At 37.6% G+C, this 24,153-nt stretch overlaps 1 protein-coding gene across 1 annotated transcript; it reads right to left on the bottom strand.

The window, feature by feature from the left end:
• Nucleotides 1-14,286: 14,286 nt before the first annotated feature.
• LOC133515821 (uncharacterized) lies at nucleotides 14,287-23,415 on the bottom strand. Its single transcript, XM_061848418.1, has 4 exons — nucleotides 22,282-23,415; nucleotides 21,752-21,926; nucleotides 17,246-17,348; nucleotides 14,287-16,759 (listed from the first exon to the last, which is right to left on the bottom strand). The coding sequence occupies exons 1-4, from the start codon at nucleotides 22,801-22,803 to the stop codon at nucleotides 16,642-16,644; spliced, it is 918 nt and encodes a 305-aa protein (XP_061704402.1). The 5' UTR covers nucleotides 22,804-23,415; the 3' UTR covers nucleotides 14,287-16,641.
• Nucleotides 23,416-24,153: the final 738 nt, after the last annotated feature.

Raw genomic sequence — 24,153 nt, 5'->3', positions numbered from 1 at the left:
ACAAAGCGAGGTGACATTAACAGTGCCCATACCTCGCTTTTGGACGTAGTTAAAGGACATACCCGGGTACAATTACAATTTTGGTGTCATTTTTTTTAAATGAAATGAAATGCAATGAAATCGTTTATTCACAATGAACATACGGTAACATAAGATCTTAAATTACAAGCATTGTGTCCCATGATATATTCAGTCCATGTGAACAGTTGTCAGTGATAACTTGATTTGCGAGATGGAGAATGGCAACTTGCCCTCGATGCATGATTTAACAACTGGTTACGGGTTTGATAATACCTTGAAGATCGTTCGCGCTGATTTATGCATGCAAAAGTGAAATTCGTACGTTACATCACGCCGCTGACTAAACCTCAAGGTCATATCATAACCAGTTCAAACATCCTGAGAATGAACCTCGTGTCTAATTGTAATGTTTAATTTCAATTTATTGTACATATCATAATTGTAAGCTAAACGCTATCTAGACAATATACACGGTGTAACATGAGGAAACTGAAAGATTTTAACAGTGTATTCCTGATCACATTTAGAGACAAAATGTCATATAAACTTTTCTGGATTTCGCCTAGTTTCAGAGTTAATACCAATAAATAATTAAAAAACATCTTTTTATTGTACTTAACTTAGTGCTAAACGCCTTTTTGAAGGCGATGATGCCATATGGGGGGCTAAATATCCTTATTGATAAATGTCAAAAAAGTGACAAGTAACCTTTGCAAAAACTTGGTTTTACAACAAAAAAAAATTGTAAATAATCATTTTCAGTGCCAGTTTTAACATTATATTAACTTTTATGCACAAAAAACAAAAAACGCGAAATTTACTTAAACTCATTAAACATTTTTTCCTTCTTTTGGCTTCAAAAGTGCGTGGTTAAAATCTTTCGGGATCCTCGTATTACACCGTGTACAACAAGCATAAGGGCCGCTTGTTTCAATCCTGGGTTATCCACCAACTGGGCGTTAACCCCGGGTTAAATTGTACTGGTAATTCCGGATTTAACCGGTTAACCCCGAGTTAGTGGCTTACTCTGGATGGCGCAAGTGGCCTCAAGAAATTTAACCCAAGCGTATCTTTCTCAAGTCAGTTTAATTGTATTGTAGAAAAACAGTAGGCAAGCAATAAAAGGCACGCTAACACTGTAATGGGGAACAGTTGGGATCCATTTAACTTAACCGAGTGGAAAGTTATCTGTTGTCTGGAGGGACGTAAATCTAAGTAAAGTATTTGCGTAGATAAGTATTCGGTAAGCAAACACCTAAATTGTCGGGGTGTCACGTTTTCATTTCAAGTTAGAGTCTGTTCGGAATGAGAAGAGTCGTGGAATGTATTGGGCCTCATACAATACAGACACTTTTTTTTCTTCCGGAGCGATTATTTCCGAAAATATTCACTTTATCAAAAATTTGTTTTTCGAAGAACCTTATTCGATTTAAAAGACCTTTCCAACGATTGGGTCAATGCCAAAAGCAACATTTTGTAAATAAGCATTTTGTATGGGAGGTACCCTAAAAATATTTTTTGTAGATTTTATTTCATCGTTCTGTTGCCGTGCATAATTAATGTATCCATGCTAAATTGCAGCTTTCTAGCACTAACGATCACGGAGCAAAGCCACGGACGGACAGAAAGCCGGACATGTGAAACTATAGGGTTCCTAGTTGACTACGGAAACCTATAAGTGTAAATTCAATTTTTTTGTAAAATATATGAAAGTTTATTCCCTGGGGATTTAAAAATATAAATGCTGGTCCAGTGATCCAGTGTAACAATTTCCACATAACTTGCTCCAAGTCCCGACCTTGAGCAATTTATTCTGTCAACATCCCTTTGTACGCCAGGGTCGCAAATCTGTCTACATTACTTTATCTACCGACAATCCCACTAATTCTGGTACCGTAATAAATTATTATGACGTCAGCCCGTTGTACCTAATGGAGGCAACCCTAACTCTCTATGGCTAAGCAGAATTAATTGGGTTATGTTTTTTGTGGAAGGATAGAAAAAAAAAGAAAGGTTAAAACTATACAGGTTTGCAGTCCCTGGATTAGTTAGAATCCTGCCTGCGAAGCTGAATTCAAATCCCGATAAGGGCAATTTAAAATAATTTGTTGACCAAGCTCACTCTTAAATGTCGCCTCAAACGCTGGCTTGTTGAGCACCCGATTTAGGACTATAACAAGTACTTAAATCCACGAAATAGTTATTTACGATACAAGTGCGAATAACCTATTCGCACGTGTATCGTAGAACGTTTTACAGTACATATGACTCTTAACATTTTCGACTTAGTTACATAATGTGCTAATTTACACACTAGTGCGGAAAAGTAGCACCATATCTACTGTAATAGTACGTTACGATACAAGTGCGAAAAATAGGAAATTCGAAACGAGTGGCGATAAATTAAAATACGACCGAAGGGAGTGTTTTAAATCGACACGAGTTGCGAATTACCTATTCGCACATGTATCGTACAACGTTTTACAGTACATATGGCCCTTTAAATGTTCGACACAGTAACGTAATATGATAATTTTCGCACTAGTGCGGTAAAGAAGCATCATATGTACTGTAAAGAATTTTAAGTAATGTGTTTAATTTTGATATTATTAATGTTAATGTCTTTATGCATCGCAGCCATAGTGTGTGTTTTAATTTTAAGATATATTTTATAATATGTATGCTAGTTTTAAGGTAAGTACATATTTATCTATGGGCCCATAGTTGCCTGAAAAAAAAACATTTCATTTCATTTATCTAGGTTACTTCATATTGATTTGAATATTTTTACGACATATGTAAATATGTTCTATAATAATTATAACATGTAAATTCGTTTTACTAATAAATAACTTATGAGATATGACTTTGTTGCAAAGCGTATAAATGCCAAGATATACGTATTATTCCTACGAAAATAATATGACGTTTATAGTACGATGTGCTACTTTGTTCTTTAAAAATATAGCTTAAACGGACTCTAATTGCATTAGCAGGCGTTGCAACATTAAATTTCACATTGAACCATCAATTATTCTTAATTACCCCGGGAACCCTAAAACCGGGTTGGGAATTAAACTCCGGCCCCTTACCTATAAAAATAAAACCGAATGACGCGTAAAGCTGCAACGACCACTCAATCACACGGAACACCTGCCGACATATTGTTCTTTCAGCGGAAACAGAGACTACAACATGTAGACTCTGAGTTAATTTCGACCATCGCGCACGATCAGCGAATTAATCAACGTAAACCCGAACGACGCGTAAAGCTATACATTCACTCAATTACTTGCAACACGTGGCGACATAAGGCCGAAACATATTATTAAAACATTCAAACTCAACACGCGTCGCATCTGGTTGCATAGTGTCGCATTTTAATAATGTGTTTCGACCTATATTATTCTTTCAGCGGGGACACGCAGACTCCGAGTTTAGGACGAGCAACGAGCACGATCAGCGAACTAGGTAATTAACGTAAACCCGAATGACGCGTAAAGCTGCAGACACTCTATTATTTGGATCACCTGCCGATATATTGTTCTTTCAGCGAAGACACAGACTACCAATCACAGACTCCTAGTTTATGGCATCGCAGACGATCAGCGAATTAATCAACGTAAATCCGAATGACGCGTAAAGCTGCATCCACTCAATTACTTGGAACACCTGCCGACATATTGTTCTTTTAACAGAGACACAGACTATCAGAGACGGATTACTCAAGGCTTACCAAGGCAAGGATTACCTGGACTTATAATGGATAAGATCTGTCAGCTGACAGATCATATCAAAAACAAGTTCTTCCTTGAGTTATTCAATCAGAATGAGTCTCCTAGTCCTGCTAGAAACATTGAAATTGTGAGCTGGCAACACGACCTTGTGATGGGAGGTAACATGACTATAATATTGGCTGTGATATAATGAATAAAACTTGTCCGTACTCGAACTGTTCGGCCTTAGCCGTGTAACCCGCCCTTTGTAATGAGTCAAAATGGCGGAAAGTAGCGACAGGTAAGAGTCAATTGATACTCTTTTATAAGATAACCATAAATAAATGTATGTATAATCAAAAGAGGCTATTTATAAATAATGATCCTTTTACTACTAACTAAGCGGTGGTGGCCGAGTGGATATGACGTCCGACTTTCAATCCGGAAGTCGCGGGTTCAAATCCTGGCTCGTACCAATGAGTTTTTCGAAACTTATGTACGAAATATCATTTGATATTTACCACCAGCTTTTCGGTAAAGGAAAACATCGTGAGGAAACCTGCATATATCTGCGAAAAAATTCAAAGGCGTATGTGAAGTCCCAATCCGCATTGGGCTAGCGTGGGGACTAAAGCCTAAGCCCTCTCGCGCATAAGGGGAGGCCTGTGCCCAGCAGTGGGACGTATATAGGCTGAATTATTATTATACTACTGACAACAAAACGTGCGCCAATGTGTAGTGCCCGCGATTCGTGCTTCATCTAGTATACAAATGATCTGTGAGCGAAGCTGTGTGAAACAATTCAGTTACATAACAAGCCAATCAATAACACATTTCAACCGTTTTTTTTTCCCGAAAATGCTTGAAAATAACTCCTTTCATCATTCAGGTACAATGTAGTTCCCTTTATCTTTGAAAACGCTCTTCGTATGTGAAATAGTAAGTAGGTGCATAACGATAAAAGTGTGAAAACTAGGAAATTCGCAACGAGTGGCGATAAATTAAAAACGACCGAAGAAGAGTGTTTTAAATCGACACGTTGCGAATTACCTGTTCGCACGTGTATAGTACAACGTTTTACAGTACACACCCTTTAAATTTTCGACATAGACACGCAAAGTACTATTGTATTGTATTCGGGCGATTTTTCCGCAACTCGACGACTTGCGCCTATTTTGCGTGATATGTTGGGGGTGGGCTAGTCCTGCCAGCCCAGCTCCTCGAGGAATCCTATCAAACCTTTGATGTTGAGTAGGACCTCGGGGAGGTCTCTCGGAGATCCGAGATGTTTAGCCCTGTATGGAGTCACTCCGCTGCATTCCAGCACCACGTGAGAGGCTGTTTCTTCTGTCTCCATGCAACCTCGGCACAGGGGACTGTCTGTGACACCTGTTGTACTAATTACCGCACTAGTGCGTTAAAGTAACACTATTTGTCAGTTGACATATGGCGCTACTTTACCGTATTAGTAGCACCATATGTCAGCTGCGGTGTCTATGTCGAAAATTTCATTTCAATTGTACGTTTCAGTAAAACGTTGTACGATACGCGTGCGAATAGGTGATTCGTAACTCGTGTTCTATGTGGCGTGTGGTTACAGAAGTATCGTGCCCAGCGGACGGCACACTTTATAGGGGCAGTATTATGCAAATAGACCCAGAGCGAATCTGTGGAACCCAGAGAGCATCCTATTTTGAATTTATAAGGGTTGGGTTTATTTTAGGTTTTACGTAAATTCATCACATATTAATTGAAGATCTGGTATTTAAAGCCACGGAAAATCAGTGCCATGGCTTGCCGTGGCAATATTCTGAGTGGGGATCCTTTTAACATCTAACTAATTTGTGTTGTGTGTGTTATTTTACAAATTTCTGTATAAATTATGATGTTAATAAATGTATTTTTGTCAAATGTTTGTACAAATTATGATGTTTATAAATGCATTTTCTTTCTTTATATGACACTGATTACAGTTAAGTTATCCTAAGCCAAGTAATGAAGATGTTTTTAGTTAAAATGACTGACGCAATTATTGCGAAAATGCGAATCTTAACCCTTAAGGGCATCTGCTAGCAGGCGCGGTTGCACGGAGGGGGTAAGCAGGTTAACGAAAATTTATATGAGCAACGGTAACTGACGCGGACGCGTGTGATGGATTTTACCTACAATGGTCCCGCGTGCGCGCGCCCGCTCTGTGCACCCGCGTCAGCTAGCGGACGCCCTAATAATTTATCAAAAACGATGAAACGCAAACGTGCGATGTTGACAGCTGTAGGGAACAGTCAAGTGAACTGAGTAGTTTTCGTTAACTATATTGCAAGCCGAATTACATTGTAGGTACGTTTTTAAATTTACCTAACTCTTAGATTCGATTTACGAGGTTTTCTGGAAGAGATCGCTCTTTAGCGATAAGACCGCCCGTTGTCTACCATAGTCTATGTTGTGTGTTTAATTTGTATGTCATTATGTTCTTTTCATATTGGTGAGCAATAAAGATATTGAAGAGCTTTAGATCGTATTAGGTAGATTAACACCCTAAGCGCTGGTAGCCGAGCGGTAAGAGCATGTGACTTGCAATCCGGAGTTCGCGGGTCGTACCAATGAGTTTTCCGGAACTAATTACGAACTATAATTTGATATTTACCAGTCGCTTTTCCTTGAAGGAAAACATCGCGAAGAAACTGGACTAATCCCAATAAGGCATGGGTTGGAAAGTCGGATGGCAGTCGCTTTCGTAAACACTAGTGCCTACGCCAATTTTAGGGATTAGTTGCAAAGCGGACCCCACCCGTGACAAAAAGCCGGGAAAACGCGAGGAAGATTAAGATGATTAGATTTACACCCTGTATATCTCATTATGAAGGAAGCTATACACCACATGGTTACAGGTCTTAACAAAGAATATAGAAACCAAACTTAAGTTCGTTAAGATTTTATCAGTGGCTTTAGAAAACTCCGACCATTGTTGCCAGGAACTTCGTCTACCGCGGAGTAAGTTTCCGGAATTTCACGATTTTACTTTTTTAAAGAGAAAGTTTTTGCAGCTCATTAAAACTAAATATCTATTAGCTGGTTATGTATATAGACGGCCCGATTTGAACTTACATACTTAGATACGTCCAACATTTTTGCTACAGATACGATATGGATTGGATATTATTATGTTGTGTTTGAAGACATAATTAAACCATTTTTTTAATAGCCTATTTTGTGCCCCACTGCTGGGCAAAGGCCTCCCCTTTTTTCCGCCACTCATCACGGTTTGGAGCATGTATTTAAACCATATCGTATCTTAATTAAAAATACCATACCATACCATACCATACCGTACCATACCACCATACCATACCACCATACCATACCATATCGTATCTTAAGAAAAAAAAAATCCAGTGCCGGTTGTCATCCATTTGTCTCCAGCGGATCCTTAGTTACTTTCGACACGTAGCCAGACGGGAGCCGGGCAACTTCCAAAAACGCATTATGGTTGGCATGGTGGATAGAGGACGGGATAGTGGACATCTCCATCACCAACTCGCTGGGTGGACATTGTAAAGAAGGCCTGCCAGGGATCTACACAGCGCCTATTATTAGGAAGGCGGAAATTAGTGCAGAATGGAGAGCATTGGTCCACAAAATAACGATATCATGTGGTCGCGACCCTCAGTCATGATGAAACGAGGAAGAATATGAGTTCTGTAGCAAATGTTTGACACATCTTAAAGTTCGCAGCGGGCCAAGAGTGTATTTGCAGGCGCATATTTAATGACACTATAAATGTATTGTGAAAGGGAGATGAGAGCCTAGAAAAATTGTATACGTAGTTAGGAGCACTGAAGGCAACCACCTGCCTGTCTCATACCAAAGTAATCTCGTCAATAGTAATCACACTCAAAATTTTGCTCTGTTCCAAGAAACAGAAGCCGTTGGAGCCGTTTCCTACATGAAAAGTATGATTATAATCTTCGGTCATGAATGAACGTCCGGAGAGTAATGATTTTTATTACCTTATCAATATATAAAATGAATTTAATGTTCAAGCATACATTATTTTTATATAGCTGAAAAGTAATAAGCCAACTTCTTTATAAAGCTAAATAATGCCGGAGTGTAATAAATCAAGAAGACTGACAGCCCCCATACAATGCCATGAAAATCTTCAGTGTTGTAGATGACATAAAATATGATTATTACCTACATTTTTGTTATTTCGTATCGAAACTGACCTTCTACTGCTATTTTTAATTTCAAAACGTAATTTGGGCTTAACTAACCGCAGTTATAGAAACCAAAGTGAATTTGAAACGTAAAATAAAATAAAAAAAACATTTTTAACCCTTTTAGGTTTCAAAATCTTAGAATTAGATGGCGCTATTAAATAAGAATATTTCTAAATGCTTTTAGTATAATGTGGGATTATGATATTCAGGGGAATAAAAACCAAATTAATGCAATTGCTAATGTGCGTGCAATAGAGATAGCAACAGGCGGGTCAATGTACGAAAATCTATATGGAAAGTGTCTCTGCTTTGTAAGTTTATGGGTCCACTGAAAGTCAGCGTCGTTGCACTAAGTGCTCCAACACATCGCCAGCCCAATATTACAGGATTCTATGATACATTTTCAAGATAGTTAAAATTTGACTTAAGTTAATGTCACTATGACGATGTTCAAATTTCAGTTCGATAAAAGTGAACCATAGAACCCTGTAATATTGGGCCAGCGACATGCTGAGTGGTATCCTCTTTCAAACAACATATTGCATATGTCACATGTTTAACATTTCTTAATTTTAAGATTGTGTTGTTTCAAATTTTTTTTTCCTTTCATCTCAAAACTCACACTCTACCTACCCTCTGTCTACTTGCCTACATTTTAATAAGATTGTATTTTTATTATAAGTATCTATAGTACTACTGGCAGCACAATCTGAATAGAACAAACCTGAAAAGTTCTTGGATAGTCCTGAAATTTGGTATGTACGAGTATGTAAATAAAAGGCTCCTTATTCGTGTCCATACCATTTGACATTTGGGGGCCTCGAGGAATCGCAGCCATCTTGGAAAAAGTGTACCATCCTGGAGAAATTCGCGTTTTACATTCTTGCTTACCTTTTCTCTCTCGCTTACGCGTTCCGTTTCACTCATCTTCTTACGTTCTATTCCTACAATAATTTAATTATGCTTTTGTGTATATGATGACTAGGTTAGTCGAATTTCACATTTAGAAGTCTGAAAAACATCAAATAAGTGACAGATTTTATGAGTGTAATAAGTAAAAGCACGCAATGAACAGTGTTATATGGAGGTTGTTCGTCTTGAATATTAACTAGTCTCTGGTACTGCATAGCCCGATGTCTTGGAGATAACAGCTTATTAAAAATGTTATCTAAGAAGGTGTACCCCAGGGCAATCTAGTGCTCTAGTTGAAGTAAAACTTAGCAAAACAGGATGTATAGTAGCTACAGAGTTAAACTGACCCTCCGGGGAGGGGGGGGGGGGTGTTCACTTAAAATTGTACTTTAATTGAACCTAAGTTTAGTAGACGTGTTAAAATGTTAAGTACAGAATATTGTATGACATAAATAGCTACTGATTTCATCAATGCAGAGCTGAAACTCCTTAGCGAAGTAATAGATTTGTGATTGGGGGCAGCTTATGAGACTTAGAATCTGAATTATTTTTAGTAAGAATTATAAAAACAAGGTGTTATATTTTCATTTTTGTGCTTTGATTTAAAATTTCCTTGGGCTGATTTGGTAAGTATGAGGATGAGGTGAAGGTATAAATGACAAATTAAATAATTTACTTTAACTGCTTGTTACCTGAATTTCTTGTTGCCTTCACCTTACACTACAATCCAGACAAATAAGTAGGTTAGGTCTTCTTATGCTTAAGTGGCGCAGTCGGGTAGGACACGAAAATGGTGCCAAAAAATTTGAAACGCAAAAAAACCTAAAAAGTGAATAAGAGTAACATCAGACGATTTTTAGAGTATAGACTAATATTAGCACCATCTTTTTTGGTATATATGGTATCAAACTTGAACAATGGTAACAAATTATTTCAATACATGTTATCCAATATTATAAAAAGATTGAAGCGCTATCGGGCGGTCAACATACTACAAAAATAAGATTTCTCTTTCAACCTCAACCAGTCCTAAAAAAATAAGTCACATATTTGCCATAATCAAATTTCACTGATCCTGGAAAGGTTATGTACTTAATCGGAATATGTTTAAGAAATTGATTTAATACAGTGAAAAATTATGAAACAGCTAAGATTATTTTGTATGTGTATATGTCCACCGTTGTTCGAAAATATAGCATTGATATAAGTTGTATTCAAATAAGGGGTAAAGTTAACCTAAAATATTTTTTTATTTTGCCGTAATGTGAACGCCATATTTTAAAGAAGGTAGGTAATAATCGGCCGTCGCCGTGAGTCACTATATAGGCCGACAAGAAATTCTAGTAATTTATTGAGGTTGCCACTGAGCTTCAACGAGCAACATATGATGCAAATCTTCTTCTCTTCTTTCCCTTAGACCGGTAGTTCTAGGTACTTGGGGTCGGCCCTCCTGGTCCGTATCCTCCACTGAGCACGATTTCGTGCGGCATTTATGTCAATTGGAGCTTCTTATGAACATATGATGTAAGTCAACTGGTGTTGCCCTGATGTTTCTGCTTTAGTTTAATTTAACTAAATTGCTAAATAAATAATTTTAGCACTAGGTAATAGATAGATAAAGATAAATACATTAAGTATATCCTTAACTATAATAATAATAATAAATTAATATTATAGGATATTCTTACACAGATTGTCTCAGCCCCACAGTGAGCTCAAGAAGGCTTGTGTTGTGGGTCTCAGACAACAAAAAAATAAAATACTAATACTTAAATACATAGAAAACACCAATGACTCAGGAACAAATATCTGTGCTCATCACACAAACAAATACCCTTACCGTGATTCGAACCCAGGACCATCTGCTTCACAAGCAGACCCACTAGGCCAGACTGGTCGTAGGTACATCAAAAACATCCTTAACTCAATAAATATTTGTAAAAGAAATAAATTACCTTACCAGGGTTCGAACCTGGGACCTACTGCTACGTAGGCAGGGTCACTACCGACTAAGCCAGAAGGCCTTTCAAATGGGGTTTTTATTTTAGAATCTTTCCCCTAAGGGGCTAAAACGGAGTTCTAATTAAGAACGAGAAAACTAAGCTGAGGGGTGGGTGGTCAGTGTGACTTATACGCGGACGAAGTATATTTAAGAGACACATGAATCTGGCCGCTGCCATACAATCGAAGATACGCTAGTATTTAAAACGACATTCTGAAATAACATTTAATTTGACATGCACATTCAAATAACATATGCATATTCAAATAACATGTATGGTAAATAAATAAATAAATATATTATAGGACTTTATTACACAAATTGACTAAGTCCCACAGTAAGCTCAATAAGGCTTGTGTTGAGGGTACTTAGACAACGATATATAAATATATAAATATTTATAAATACTTAAATACATAGAAAACACCCATGACTCAGGAACAAATATCCATGCTCATCACACGAATACATGCCCTTACCAGGATTTGAACCCGGGACCATCAGCTTCGTAGGCAGGGTCACTACCCACTAGGCCAGACCGGTCGTCAACTATAAAAAGTTTTAGTTTTACATATAAAACTGTCAGAGCTGAGTGGATGCTCGAAGCGCAGCGTGCGGCGGGGCGTGCAGCGTGGCGTCGGGCTCACAAGATTTGAGCAGCGTGCCCTGAGGCCGCTCCTATACGTTTGTATTTGTTTAACATGCACGCCGCACGCCTCGCCCCGCTGCACGCCCAACTCGAGTCGAGTCCACTCAGGCCTTACATAAGACTTCTGTGACTCTTAAGAATTTCATCGATTGAGACTTGTTTCATGTATCAAAAGTATCATTCACTAATGCATTCATTCATCATATTTTAAACACATACCTATCCTTCTACATGTCTATTCGGAATTCTAAAAAGTATTTTTAACATTCATCAATGCGATTCCTTTTGAACCAAGGAAACGAGTTCCTCACAAAGGGTGGAAAAATAATTGGATAGAATATATTACAATGGAGCACGAAGGTAGAAAAGTTAAGCTGATTCACCGTGACACTTTTGAACGGTGAATTTATTGTCTAACGAAAATACATTATATGTTGGTTGTAGTATCAAATGTAATGGAAGCTTAAATTTCGTTTATGTAACGAACTATGATTTATTTATAACGATAGTAGTAGTTGAGGTGACAGCATGATATTGACAGCCTATCTCTTTCAATTCCATGGTATTAAAAAGTGACATCTACTTTCTCATGCCGATAGCAGCTTAATATTTATCGTATTATGGTGATAACAGAACAAATAATGACTAAATAACTACCTACCTAAATTGCACATTGTCAGTCTTTTCGAGATTTGTTTTCAATCAATCGTAAGTATTTCATCGCCTTTATCGACACAACAAAAAATAAGTATGTAAAACATAATAAAAACACTTTAACAATTATAAAGTAACAAAAAAATTGGCCTAAGTCGAAGTCGCTCTGTAGGGTGCCCAGAAAGCTGGCCGCATTGCCCCGCTGGATGGCAGTGCTGATCAGCTGAGGAAAATATTGGCCAGCCCTCTAGTCACCAGAAGCCTCTATAAGGCGCTTTGTCAGCTCCTCATATAGGCGCCACACCATTGCCACACGGTTGGTCGTGACCCCAGGGTTTCCACCCCAAACGCCGCAAATATGTAGCTACTACCTCGTATTTCATCTGTTTTACTCGTATTCCTTGTAGCTGAGATGCGAATGCAGCCACTCAGAGCCCAATTCAAATTTATTCTGTGACGTCAAAATAATATCTAAATTATGTCCATAGAGCGAGACGTACGGGCGGCTGACATTATTTAGATATTATTTGGATGTGACGTATAACTTCGAATTGGCCTCTCAGTAAGGAACAGTTATTACGCCAGTTTACCTATTATTTATAGCCAAATCCAGTACGCAATATGCACAGTCACTGTGGCCGAAATCTGCAAGGCTAGGATATCATTATCACTTCTTTAGCAAGATTATAGGTACTGTTTACAATTAATCATACAAAACTACTGTCTATGGTGAAATACCTATGTCATAGTTAAAAAAAATTACGCAGTCCCCCTGTCAGTCACTTTTAACCTTTGCTGGTATATTTAGCTTAGCATTTGCGAAGCACATTCCTAATTTCCCCGGAGACTTCCTTTATACTAATCGCCTGGTATTTATTGAGCTTTTTGCAGATTATGTAGATAAAATCTAAATTTATTAGACTTGATCATTATCTTTTATATATGGGTTGATCATATGATGCTTTTTATGGAAAACTGAAGTGTCAGACGCCTGGGCTCGGTCCCAGACCGTTCTACCTTGTAACATGTGATTTGACTAACTAAACATATATTATTGTTTTTTTGTGATATGTCACAAAAAATCAATGAAAATAAAATAAAAACGCATAATACACGAGTCGTTCCGTGCCGATCTGTATCACTGTACCTACGTGTACGAGTACTTTTATGTATTCCGTTCGGTTTACGACTGAAATAAAGTAGCATGCATGAATGGTCTGCTTCATTTTATGTTCCAAAATCAACAGGCTACATACAGGGTACAGTCTAGTTGGTTATGAAACTCGTATTTGCTACAAGTTGAAAGATCGACTTAAAGAAATACTGGAGCCTGCCGGTATAGCCAGAGACGTCGCATTTGGAGTCGAACTCTTGGTCCGTGGGGCCCCGCAGCGCAGGGCCTAAACCGGCAATTGGCGAAACGGCTGGTGGATGTGACCGGGGATAAGAGAGCTGGCAGCCTCCTCGCCTAACGCTTGAGTATAGTGAACCAGCGAGGAAATGCTGCCAGCATCCTCGGCACCATGCCACGGGGGCCCGTTTTAGTTTAGTTAATTGTATTGTAAAAAATAATAAGAAATACTCTATAGTAGGTATAGGTCGATACCTCTGGTAATCTCCACTATAGTAAACGCCCCTCTGATGGGACTGGCACCAGTGATGGGATGGTATAGACAAATCCTCTAAAACAAGTATTTACCATCAGGTTTTAAACGCTGGTAACATTTACTATAAACAAGAGCCAAAGAGCTGCTTAAGTTTAATTTTTCATTGATATTTGTTAGTTTGTAAATTACAGATGCCTTACATCCCATGACTGGAGCAAAGAACCAATGTTTTAATTTGTTAATAATATTAATATTATTATAGAAATGGATGAATAGTACATTCAACTTTTAACGCATAAAGCGGTAGAAATTTTGGAGATATCGGTGAAATATCAAAAGTACTCCAAATTTTCTCTTAAATGTCTCATGATTGGTATCGTTAACATACCTAATAGGTGTAAAGGGGTGTAAGTTCCACGTAACACTTATGCCCTTATACACCTAAACTGCCAGAGACTTGTACCCTTTTTCACTAGGGCCACAGTATTCAAATATAATTTCCCAGAAGTGTCAGAACCTATTTCTCATTACCGAACATAAAGCTTACTAAATTGATATTCTGCTTAATTTAAAGCCCTTAACCCTATTGGTGGAACGATCCCTTCCAGAAAATAAAATGAAATGGCTTTTGTTCTGCTAAACAATAAATTTTAATTGGGAACGTGCGTCGACTCCGAGGTAACTCTGGGCTTTCGCTGACTCTCTATTTATTAGATCGCTGCCCAAAGGTGGTATTAGATTTTATGGCAAAAGTTTTATGTACGCGCTGACCAACTGTTTGGAATTATAATGATTGTACGTTAAAGTGAGGGCGATTTTGAGTGACTTTGTAATAGGTTGTATAGTTGGCAATTTATCTTGAATACTACGAGATAAGTTGATTGAACTTTTCAGCAGAATTTAACTGACGCCTGTATAACCAAAATGTTCATGCCGAACGGCATTTGGCATTTGGCGCTTCCGCCGAGAGGGGCCGAATATTCGGTATTCGGCCAAAACCACTATTCAGGGCATCTCTAATGCTAATTACTGTAAAAAAAACTATCCCATGTCATGTCTAAGTCTAAGTCTAACCTAGGCTACATAGTTAAAGCGATTTAAGCGTGATGAGGTAACAGGTAGACATATAAAGTTACTGATGTATTTATAATATCAAGTAGGGTACCCTATTTTCTTATTCTAAAAACCAGAAGTTATGTCATATTCGACGTGTGTAACTAGAGTTCGTGAATTCCCAAGCAAGCTGGCTCGACCCCTGATCCGCGATATTGCCGCACTCGAGCTAAAGCGGGGAACAAAACTGCATTCATTCCAATTTCACGTTCCGTGTCTTCAATATAGTTTAAGCATCCAGTTTTCAGACAGAATAGGGAAAACTTCGCTTAAACTATGAGTAGTGTCATTTACCATTCGAAATATGTTTTATTATAACATAGTTTTAGATAATTTATTACCCAATACATTACATACCTAGGGCAGTTAGGTAAGAATTGTCTCAGCTTCGCCGCGGCCGACAAACATATGATCTTTACTAGCCGAGGTGTTTACACTATTTTTCTGTTCGACGGAGCCGGAAAACGGAAATTTAGCACAGCATGTCGGAAGTTGACGCTTTCCGCATGGAAAACAGAACAGCTGTCGCGAACGTATTGCGAACCAGCTAATATTTGCCAACGTCATGGAGTAGATGGCGCTAGTAGTCACGTTTAAGTTAAGTAACCGCTTCTAGGTTATTGAGATTTTTTGACGGAAGTTGAGAGGGTAGATGAGAACGACAGTAGGAAAAAGGAGGTTGTATGCGAACAAATCTACGCGGCAGTGATATTTGATTTTAGATCAAGTCAAGAACGTTCTTATGGTGTTATTAGAATAATGATCTGTCTCAGGTATATTGTGACCAACGCTATCAGTACTCAGAGTGAACAGTTATCCAGTGAGGCTAATATGAACTTAAGGTAAACTTTGTGTGAGGAATGGGGTCGCTATAAGGGGAGGTTTGGAGGCGACTATTAAGCTCAAGAAACCAGGTGGATAATCATGTGATACTCATGTTATATGTATGTAATAAAGTCGGACACCAGCACACCTCATATCGTCATCTTATTAACATCCAGGCCTCGTATAGGTATGTAGTACATTTACATATCGCTTTCCGGTATCCGTAAAAGCATTAGCTCATTCGATAGGTTAATAAGTATGGTGAGCTTGACGACATGTACCGGTGACCGGAGAGCTGGCAGCTTTTTCTCGCAACGCATAAGTATTGCCTTTCAGCGAGGCACTCTTGAAATGATTAGTTAAAAAAAAAAAATAGTTACCTTGTCATGCAATGAATATCAAATAAAAACAAAGCCTGTAAGTTTATCGTAAATATAAACATTTCATTGAATTGGAACTTTAATACTCGTAAAGACATAAGTTAGGTAAAAGTACATTTACAGGTATACCTATAACCTACGACTAGATTCACAGAATCGATCTTCAGGAAAATACAACAACATAGTATAAAGATAACGATACCTATTCCACTAAATATTAAGTAAGGAGCTACTTTAAGCTTTTTATATTTCCATTTTAGATTGTACGGTTAAGTTAGCTATGTTTAAATAAAATTAGCTGTGTATTTATTTTAATACTATCACTCAAAGTGATAAGTCACTCATCTTCAAGAAATAAGTGTACTAGAGTACACTTATTTCTTGAAGGTTTAAAGGCTGCAGATATGCCTTCTTTATCGGGTTATTCCCAATTATCACCAACTCGGTATCTCACTGCAATTGGTGACCTATCTCCATACAGACATCTATCTATATAGGGACATTTCTCTACAGCTGTCTTATTTTTAAAAGAAGAGGCCACGTTAAGGCATGTCATCTAACCAATCCTCGTCGTCGTCACACAGCATCTTGCCGACCATCTCCTCCCCCAAATCCTGCAGGGCTTGCACGATTTCTCCTATTTTCGTCATCTGAGGAGATCTGGTGACAAATCACATAATACTTGAAATATTTTGTAATATATTCCAAGGTATCGCCATAAAAGCATGCAATTTTTAAATTATTTTTCTGAAATTTACTTCGGTGATGGAGAATATCGTGTGAGAACTGATCTAATTTAAACGAGGCTGAATATCACTTTTAGTTTAGAAGGTTAACAATAGTCGTATACGTGAACTGTGACTGTAGAGAAACACTACCACTTACCCTGCCCAGCTGTCGCGGAACAGCACAAGGTGTCATTAGCAAGGCCCTGACCAGTAGGTAGTAGGTCAGGGCCTTGCTGCTGGATAAAGTCCTTCCTCTAGGATCTCACGATAATAATTGTAAGAGTAATTGACCTGGTGCTCTGTAGTCACGAAGCAGCTCCAGATTTCATCAGCCACTGGTCGGGGGATTCGTGCTGGAAAAATAGACTCCAACTCCTTTGAGGGTCTCACAAGGACAATCATTGTAGAAGTGACTTACCTAGTGAATACCACCACTTCCCCTGTCTCGCAATCACGGAGGAGCACCAGATTCCGCAGCATCAGCCACTGATCAGGGACTTCTTCTTGGAATGAGAACTGGCCTGTTGAAAACAAAGTCTGACTAATCAACGTGACAAAAGGAAGGCCAAAGGAAAAAAAAAATGTGTGGGTTGATCTTTTACATCCGTTGCAGTTTGTCATAAGTACCTTGACAACGAATTGCGTGTATTATGCTGTTATTTTTATACATAAAACACAACATCAGTGTTGAATAAAACTTCAGTGAAGACGATCTTTGTGAGACCGGCTGTATAAAAAAATATTTCAAACGAATAATTATGAAATCTTTGAAAATATCTCATATTTTCTTATGACCATGTATCAAAACTTTGACTCAACGTAGATCGTTTGAAGATACTACGCCTCAATAAAAACTTAGCGGAATTTTCATAGATATCCATGAAAAACTTCTTTCGAAACAGTTTATCTAACGTTTATTTATTTTTATGCTTTTATCCGTACGATCCTTAGGTAATTATACTCTTTTTATACTTAGATGATTAAGATTATTATATATTATATTATAGGACATTATTACACAAATTGATTAAGTCCCACAGTTAGCTCAATAAGGCTTGTGTTGAGGGTACATAGACAACGATATATATAATATATAAATATTTTATAAATACTTAAATACATAGAAAACACCCATGACTCAGGAACAAATATCCATGCTCATCACACAAATAAATGCCCTTACCAGGATTTGAACCCGGGACCATCAGCTTCGTAGGCAGGGTCACTACCCACTAGGCCAAACCGGAGATTAACACGTTATTTTTTTTTGGATGCGAGATGTTTCTCCGTGAATATACCAACAACATCTGAGTTGATTAGCTCAGTGGAACTGATCAGATGTTAAACCCATCTTGCTGTTACAACTGTTTAATCAATCCAACATCACAGTCAGTGATTCACGTAAGCTTAAGCACCTTTGAAGTTCCATGGAAGTCAACTGCGCAGAGTTTAACAGCTAATGTCACCGAGACACATTTACAGCTTTTGCAACCACAAGGCAGCATGGATATGCAAGTCATTAACAGTATAAGCCACGTCGTACGTTTGATACAGAGGATTATCGGAATGTCGGCTCCAAACAACCGCAAACATGTCCCGTAGGAATATGTGCAATATATTATGTAGCGCTAGTAAACCTATTAATGTTTATATTTATACAGCACCATAGGGAGAAGCAACGAACACAACACATCGTGAAGATATATAAGTATCTAGATATGAGGCTTATACCACCATTTTTAAATGCTTTTCTACATCTTTTTTATTTTTCGATTGTTCCAAATCCATTAATTGATTTGCATCATTCGCCTCAAAATTGCAAGAATAAGACTTGATAATGTGTGTAATATATATAGATACTGGTAAGTAAATAATATGTAAATGTCAACGCCAATTTGAAGTTAACATTTTTATCTCCATTATTTATTTACTTGTATTTACCTATTAATTTATTTAACGTTCGTTGTTGAACATTGGTCGCCATCAGATACTATAACAAGCCAAGGCAATAAGCGGCCAAGATGTACACAAATATCTGAACGCGTACTATAACACCTAGACAATAGAGGTGTGTTGAGATATTTGTGAGCACCTTGGCCGCTCCTATATATTTGATGGCGACTGTACAAACATAGGAAACTTGTGCGGCATTAAACCATGAAACTGTAAACGTCATTTTCTTTCCGGTGCATGCGACACTAAACTCAAAGTACACCAATCCTCAATTACTACCAATATTATAACAAACTATTCTCATAACGAATGAAACTCAAATGAACTTGTTACCAAGATGAACCGTTCTCGATTTGCACTTTCCTCAATATGGGCCAATTCCAAATAGACTGAAGCTCATAAAAACCGGTACACAAAAGGCTCTTTTCCCAAAATACCCTAAATTTGATATTCGGGAAAGTATCAGAACACCCGATTTTCATAATGATTGATTCACAAAACGTCATGTTCCCAAAATACACCAAATTCACGATTGTCATACTTTATACGGGTACGTTGCCTTTTAGGGTTCCATATGAAATATGTATACATACTAATATATTAATTACAATTTGCTGCAAAATAGTATCCAAAAATTGAGTGAAATTTAAAAAAAAACGTTACCGGGCTCTTTAATTCGTATCGAATTCGCGGCACTTATGTTTAGTAAAGAGAGTTTTTCAGCGAAAACTATTTATGTTGAAAGTACTTGTAATGCACTATTCCCTTGATTTTTCATATTTTTGGTAAGCTTGGTATAGTAGTATTTTTCTAAGATGTCAGTATTGCCTTATAGAACTATATAGGGCAATGCGGACGACTACTACTGCTCAAAATTTTTCGAGGAAGGCGATATCCTCCAAACATATACATTGAATCAATTTGTTCTCGTGACTAAAATTATACCTGTGCCCGTCATAAAGGAGAGCGGGCGCCCGTTTTGCTTCTCAATAAAAATAATTTCGGTGCTGGAACTCCTCTTGGTCATGGCGAATCTCAAGAAACAATAAATGATGACATCGATTCCTTTCCTAAAATATGACAATCAAGAATATAGTGTATTTTGGGAAAAGACCGTTTTGTGAATCAATCATTATGGGAAACGGGTGTTCTGTGATTGAAATTTAGAGTATTTTGGGAAAAGAGTCTTCTGTGTATCGGTTTTTATGAGCTTCAGTCCATTTGGAATTGGCCCATATTGAGGAAAGTGCAAATCGAGAACGGTTCATTTTAGTAACAAGTTCATTTGAGTTTCATTCGTTATGAGAATAGTTTGTTATAATATTGGTAGTAATTGAGGATTGGTGTACTTTGAGTTTAGTGTCGCATGCACCGGAAAGGTCATTTTAAGTTTAAGATTTTTATCATTTAGGTTTTGAGAATGGAGGAGGATCGCGGCGCTAAAAGGGCATACTCGTACCTAGGATGCTCGGTAGGGTAGAGCCTATCGGACGTCCCAGGTATCTCTGGGGTGATGCTTTCAAGCCGATAACTGGTGGGAGATGGTACAGGATCAAGACAACTGGCGTGTACTCTTGTCGGAGGCCAAGAATCATTTTGGGTCGCTGCGCCATTAAGTAATTTAGGTACTCATGTACCAATGTAAATAATTTATCATTCTTTCCATAGCAGTTGAACTATATTTCAAAATCAATTAAACTTAGACGCATGAGGTAGGCGGTATTGAATGATTAATCAATGTAGCAAATTGTTTTACCGCAAATTTTAAATTAAGTTTTGGAAGATTGTTCAACTCTCTGGTTCTAAATTCCGAGGTCACCCCGCCGAACTTGCTAAAGGAGCGTGCAACATCACGACCTCGAAATCGATAACAATTACAATGACCATGAAAATAACGGCTACAATTATAATGACCATGAAAAACTACTTTGGTACCCTAAATACAATTCATTCTTACCAAAACACTATACTAATTATTTAATTATTTAATCGGTGTTGGCGTCCAAGCTTCTCAGCAGAAATACTAAGTTACGGGTATATAAAACTATAATAAGACCAATCCTTATGTATGGCTGCGAAGCTTGGACACTAACACTGAAAGAAGAGAGTCAGCTCCTGGTAGCGGAAAGAAAGGTGTTACGGAAGATCCTGGGATCTATCAAAAGAGATGACGGCACCTGGAGGATCCGTAAGAATGCCGAAATCGAGGAGTTAGTGGCCGAACCCAATATCATCGGCGAAACGAAATGCCACAGACTTCGCTGGTTCGGCCATTTACTGAGGATGGGTGAGGATCGAGGTGTTAAGAGAGCTTATTTGGGACAACCGACTGGTCGCCGTCCAGTGGGTCGGCCCAGATACCGCTGGAGCGACAGTGTACAGGCGGATCTGTGCCAACTCAAAGCCGATAACTGGCAGGAAGTGGCACAGGATCGGGACAGGTGGCGTTCTCTCGTTTTGGAGGCCAAGACCCCCTTTGGATCACTGCGCCACAATAGTTAGTTTTTTTTTAGTTAGTTAATTATTTAATTAATTAAAATATAGTTCAAATTTTGGTTGTATTGACTCTATTTGGGTTAACAATGATTAGTTTGGAATTTTTTGCTGCAATAGGACAGCAAGGTGTCAAAATTTTACATTAAAATGGAGTTCTAATTTTGGTGCCAATTTACTATTTTTTGGTTGACAATTATTAGTTTGGTATCATTTGCTTTTATAAGATAGCATTATGTATAAATTTGGTTATAATTTCACATTAAAGTGGAGTTTAAAATTTGGTTATCATTTACTATTTTTGGGTTAACAATGATTCGTTTGGTGTCATTTTCTTTAATTGATTAGCAAATTGTAAAAAAATTGGTCATTATTTCACAATACAATAGAGTTTTAATTTTGGTGATCATTTACTATTTTTTTGCAATAAAAAGGTTTTTTTTTCGACGCTAGTTTTCAAATACCAGCCTAAACATACCGTATGCTTCTCTCGTGATCAGTATGTTCCTCATCACTCCTTTGTCGTTCGCGTCGCCCACAAGGAAGTGTCTCACCCCGGTGTTAGAGTCCGGTGGCTTGATCTCGAAGTAGCACCGCGTCCAGTCCACCTTTCCGCCGAATCTGCCATACCTTATCGCGTTTCGTTCCCTTTGCTAAAAATGACAAAGAATTTAAGTGTAGTCCATAATCTGCAGTTATGATCCATTTTTTTACTTGTCCTCTATACAACTAAAAAACAAAATCAACCCCCTATACACAAAAGTTGTGAAAGTTCTCCGATAGGTATAATTTGCTTAAAATTGCAAATTATCAGGCTTATCTATACGTCCAAACAAATAAATATCACCTAGTTTATACGTGCAGATTTTGTTCACTTCGTATGTTTTTATAGGGTCTTAAATATAATCGCACTCACGTATCGTTAATATCTACAACCATGGACCACGTGTGAATGTTCTAAGCTGCAATAACACAAAAAATTGGCATATTTATCTCATTTAAACTTACATGTTCGGTCAGTCTTAGCACAGTTATCTTAAAACAATTCAAATTTTCTTTCATATTATAAAACTTTGGCCAATAAACGTCAGCCATTGTGTCCATTTCGAAACTTTCATTGGGCACAAAATATGGGCATATTTTACTCAGAGTGTCATTTATACCGGAGTACTTTTCCGGTTTATTTCTTATTTTAATCCCATCTTGATTATCTGTTCTTTTATCGATTGCTACGTTTTTCTTAGTTGTACTTATGTGTACATTTTGAGAACAATTACAGCGACAGTTATTTTTGTTTGTTGCTACTAACAGCATTTTTGTCAAGACGTATTTGATTTCCTTTGAGCCGATTTTGCTAGTAGTTTGTACAGTTGATTCACTGGTTGCTGTTATATTAGGTAAAGTAGTATTATATTCTATGCTGAACTCCTCCTCTAAGAATCCAGATTTTTGTATCCTCCGATTATTAGCAACACCACTACTTGAAAAAAGTAAATATAAACTTAGCATGTAAATCAATAACGCATTCATTTTAGATTTCTTTCATTGTTTCCAATTTTACAAAATTCACATCACACGCGTCGGCGGCAGTTAAAAGTCGACTGGCTTGTCTTGAATATTCATCCGTACTACATTAACATCACAACTGTGTTTAATAAACACATTGTCTCTGATCAAATGTTGTTTGGATTTCTCGTATTGCTTTTGTTACTTTGTTTTTATTGAAACATTGTTACATCAGTATCTTGATAAAATTACGTGTGTTTACATAATACCTCTCGCGTCGAATGATGATCCTTCTTTGAAGTCTCTTTTGGTTGGCTTAATTTAATAATGAAGTGAAGAAACATATTTTACAGTGTTTTTATTGCTTCATTGTTATATTTTTGTGTTTGTGGGTTTTTTTATGTGGTAAACTCCAAAAAAAGTTCTATAAATATTTTAAATGACAACTACTCCATATAAAAAACCGGCCAAGAGCATGTCGGATATCAGTGGACGGCTCGGTTGCTTTTCATGTCGAATGGAATGGAAGGAAACCAAATAAAACAATGCAAATTTGCAAAATCAGTAATGAAATTAATAGATATATGGTCATGATTTTTTTAGAGTGCTAAGAGCGTGTGACTTTCAAACCGAAGGTCGCGGACCTATCCAACGACAACCCACATCATAGGGTAGAAGCAGAAAAAAAATATACGGGATATACCCAATTTTTTTTTACTACTTTGTCGCCATGGTTGATGAATGTATTCATGCGAAATTGCAGCTTTCTAGCACTAACGATTACGGAGCATAGCCGCGATCGAGCAGACAGACGGACATGGCGAAACTTTATAGTATCCTAGTCGTCTACGGAACCCTAAAAATGAACTGCCTAACATAGTGACCAATAATCGATGCGAGAAGTTATAGACACAGTCATAGTTACCTAGACTAGATCATAATATATTACAGCTTGTTATCAAGGCCCACTGGCCTGGCAGAGTAAAAGAGTATTCGTCGCAGTTATCCACGTGATAAATAAAAATTATATAGGTCATTCTTACACAAATTAATTAAGTTCAAGAAAGCTTGTGTTGTAGATACTTAAACATCGATATATATCATATAAAATATTTAAAATACATCGAAAACGTTCATGACTCAGGAAAAGAAATCTGTTCTCATGTCTATATAAATTACCGGGATTGGAACCCAGGAGCTTATGTGACTAATATTTAATCGTATTTTGTTTGAAATTCTACGTGCTATTCTACATAAATTATCTTCTTCTACAAACTTTTCAATAGCAGGCATGCAAGTGGTTTCCCAAGACAGTTTATTAAGCGCGCTAGCCTCTGGACAGGATAACTTCGCCAATATCGGACCCTGCAAACT

Source organism: Cydia pomonella, chromosome 3 (genome assembly GCF_033807575.1).
Source record: "Cydia pomonella isolate Wapato2018A chromosome 3, ilCydPomo1, whole genome shotgun sequence".
NCBI lineage: Eukaryota > Metazoa > Arthropoda > Insecta > Lepidoptera > Tortricidae > Cydia > Cydia pomonella.
Note: the sequence above shows the minus strand (reverse complement) of the source record. Positions and strands in the feature narration are given on the sequence as shown.